Source organism: Microtus ochrogaster, unplaced genomic scaffold (genome assembly GCF_000317375.1).
Source record: "Microtus ochrogaster isolate Prairie Vole_2 unplaced genomic scaffold, MicOch1.0 UNK8, whole genome shotgun sequence".
In the NCBI taxonomy this organism is placed as follows: Eukaryota; Metazoa; Chordata; class Mammalia; order Rodentia; family Cricetidae; genus Microtus; species Microtus ochrogaster.
In genome coordinates this window covers 4,198,890-4,201,153 of record NW_004949106.1, presented here as the reverse complement: position 1 = coordinate 4,201,153, position 2,264 = coordinate 4,198,890, and the positions used below count along the sequence as shown (strand labels likewise).

Genomic DNA, 2,264 nt, shown 5'->3' with positions numbered 1-2,264 from the left:
TAGAAAATACTGGGAGAAATGACTGGAATTGGGCAGCATCTGGGGAGCAAAGTGGAAAGTTAGTGCAATGAAAACCTCCATGGAATCTACAAGAGTAACCCTATCAAAGCCTCCTGGCAATCTTCTGTAACAGGCAAGACCTCAAAAGTGGAGGATTTGGAATATAACCCCAGCGACAAAACCTTTGACCTACAGTTTGTACCGCCTGCAGAGTGTTCTGGGACCAGAGCCTAGCAGAACCCTCATATCAAAGAGATCAGAGCGACTTCAGCATCAACTCGTGGGAGCAGATGTAGAGTCCCACAGCCAAACATTAGGCAAAGGGTGGGGAGTCCTGTGGAGGAGGGGAAGGAAGGATAGGAGGAGCCAGAGGGGTCAGGGACATCACAAGACCATGGCCCACAGAATCAACTGACAGGGACTCACTGCAGAGATTGGGGAGCCTGTAGGATCTAACCTAGGTCCTCTGCATATATGTTACAGCTGAGTAGCTTGGTGTTCTTGTGGGATTCCTAACAGTAGAAGCATGGCTGTCTCTGACTCCTCTGTCTACTTATGGGACCCTTTTCCTCCTCCTAGGCTGCCTCGCCCAGCCTTGATGGGATTGTGTGTGTCTGGTCTTATTGTAGCATGTTATGTGGTATTTGGTTGATGTCCCTGGGGGGTCTCCTCTTTCCTGAAGGGAGGCAGAGCAGGTGTGTATCTGTGGGAGAGGGGAGGAGAGACGGAGAAACTGGGGAGAGGGGATGTAAAACATGAGAGAAGAACTTAAAAGAAATTTTTAAAAAGGTCCTACTGCTGAAGAGGCCACGCTACTGAGTCACAGAACATGATGAGATCAAGCTGACACATACCTGGAAGCTTCGTCCCTGCTGGCTGTCTCTAATAACGCTACAAGATGCTCTACAAACTCTCAGAGGAGAAAGTCATTATCCACCACACCCAGCTATGACCCCTGAAAGCTATAGAGATGATGGGTCCGGAAAGACAGGCTCACTGGTGCAATAGTGACAGGGACACCATGGGAGTAACCAATAACTTTTTGCTCAAATTTAAATCCTGTTCCACAAGATGAAAGTCATACTTTATAACCATTATTGGGCTAGGAACCTACCGGATAGATAGATAGATAGATAGATAGATAGATAGATAGATAGATAGATAGATAGATAGATAGATAGATAGATAGATAGATAGGCAGGCCACAGTCCCTAAGGAACAGCCTACTATTCTGCTGCTAAATGACATATCAAACTAACTCCTGCTGACTTATTATTTTAAGTGTATCTGGAATGATTTAAACTTAACTACATGGCTCATCTATATGAACTGTGCAAAATGCACTCGAAAGGGTGGTAACAAACCTGACTTGTGGTTTTTGATCCTTTCCCTAAATGAATACTCAGTCAACATTAGTAGAAGCAGCACAAAAGATTTAAACAATTTTAATCACAAATCTCATAATTTCATTACTGTGAGAATCTGATACGGCAAGTTTCAAACAAGTAACTCTTAAAAAGAATCGTCCCCAGGAAGAACAAAGTTGGAGTCCTAGAACCTCGGGCTTAGCAAACGCGTTAACCGGCTGGAAAGAGAAGTCAATGCCATCCCCAATGAGCCTAGATTGAAAGAGATGAGCGACACCGAGAACCGGAGTGCTGACGTGTAACCGGACAGCCTCTCATATGGATTAAACTCTCAGGAACCAGCTTCAGCCGGACTGAGGAGGTAAGTTTGAAGGTGCTCGTACTCACCCGTGATGAAACGGTCTAAGGGCATCACGGGGGCCACGTGAGGAGTGGCCTGGGTGACCAGAAGGTTGATCAGATCTTGCTTAAAGTTTTTCAGCGTAAGCAATGCTCTGGCCACGAGGCCACCCATAGAATGACCAACTATTGTCACACTTGTGGGAGCGAATTCTTGACCCTATTTGAAAAGAAAGGAAAGGAAGGGAGAAAGGGGGGAAAAATCACCATGATAGGATTCTTAGTATCATAGGAAAACTACTTAGTACTTCTGCTTGCATATGACCGATATAATAGCAGCGATAAACCATGGGAATATCCCCCAAAAGACAGAAAAATCTGTCTGCACACAGTTCTAAGCAATAAACAAATCCTCTTTTGGGTTGTGTTAATTTTAACAGTTATACTTTTGGTTATGGTTTTCTAAACTGAAACTGGAATCCTTGATTTAGGGAATCACACTTGTATTCATTTGCTAGGTTACATACAATCTGAAGTATATTAAGTATAGAATAGATT

At 44.1% G+C, this 2,264-nt stretch overlaps 1 protein-coding gene across 1 annotated transcript in view; it reads right to left on the bottom strand.

Moving 5' to 3' along the window:
- Pgap1 (post-GPI attachment to proteins 1) overlaps positions 1–2,264 on the bottom strand; it is a 61,733-nt gene that overhangs the window by 46,070 nt on the left and 13,399 nt on the right. The window contains exon 4 of the mRNA XM_013353491.2: positions 1,755–1,926. Within this exon, the coding sequence (XP_013208945.1) occupies positions 1,755–1,926 (172 nt within the window). The remainder of the gene's footprint in view (positions 1–1,754; positions 1,927–2,264) is intronic.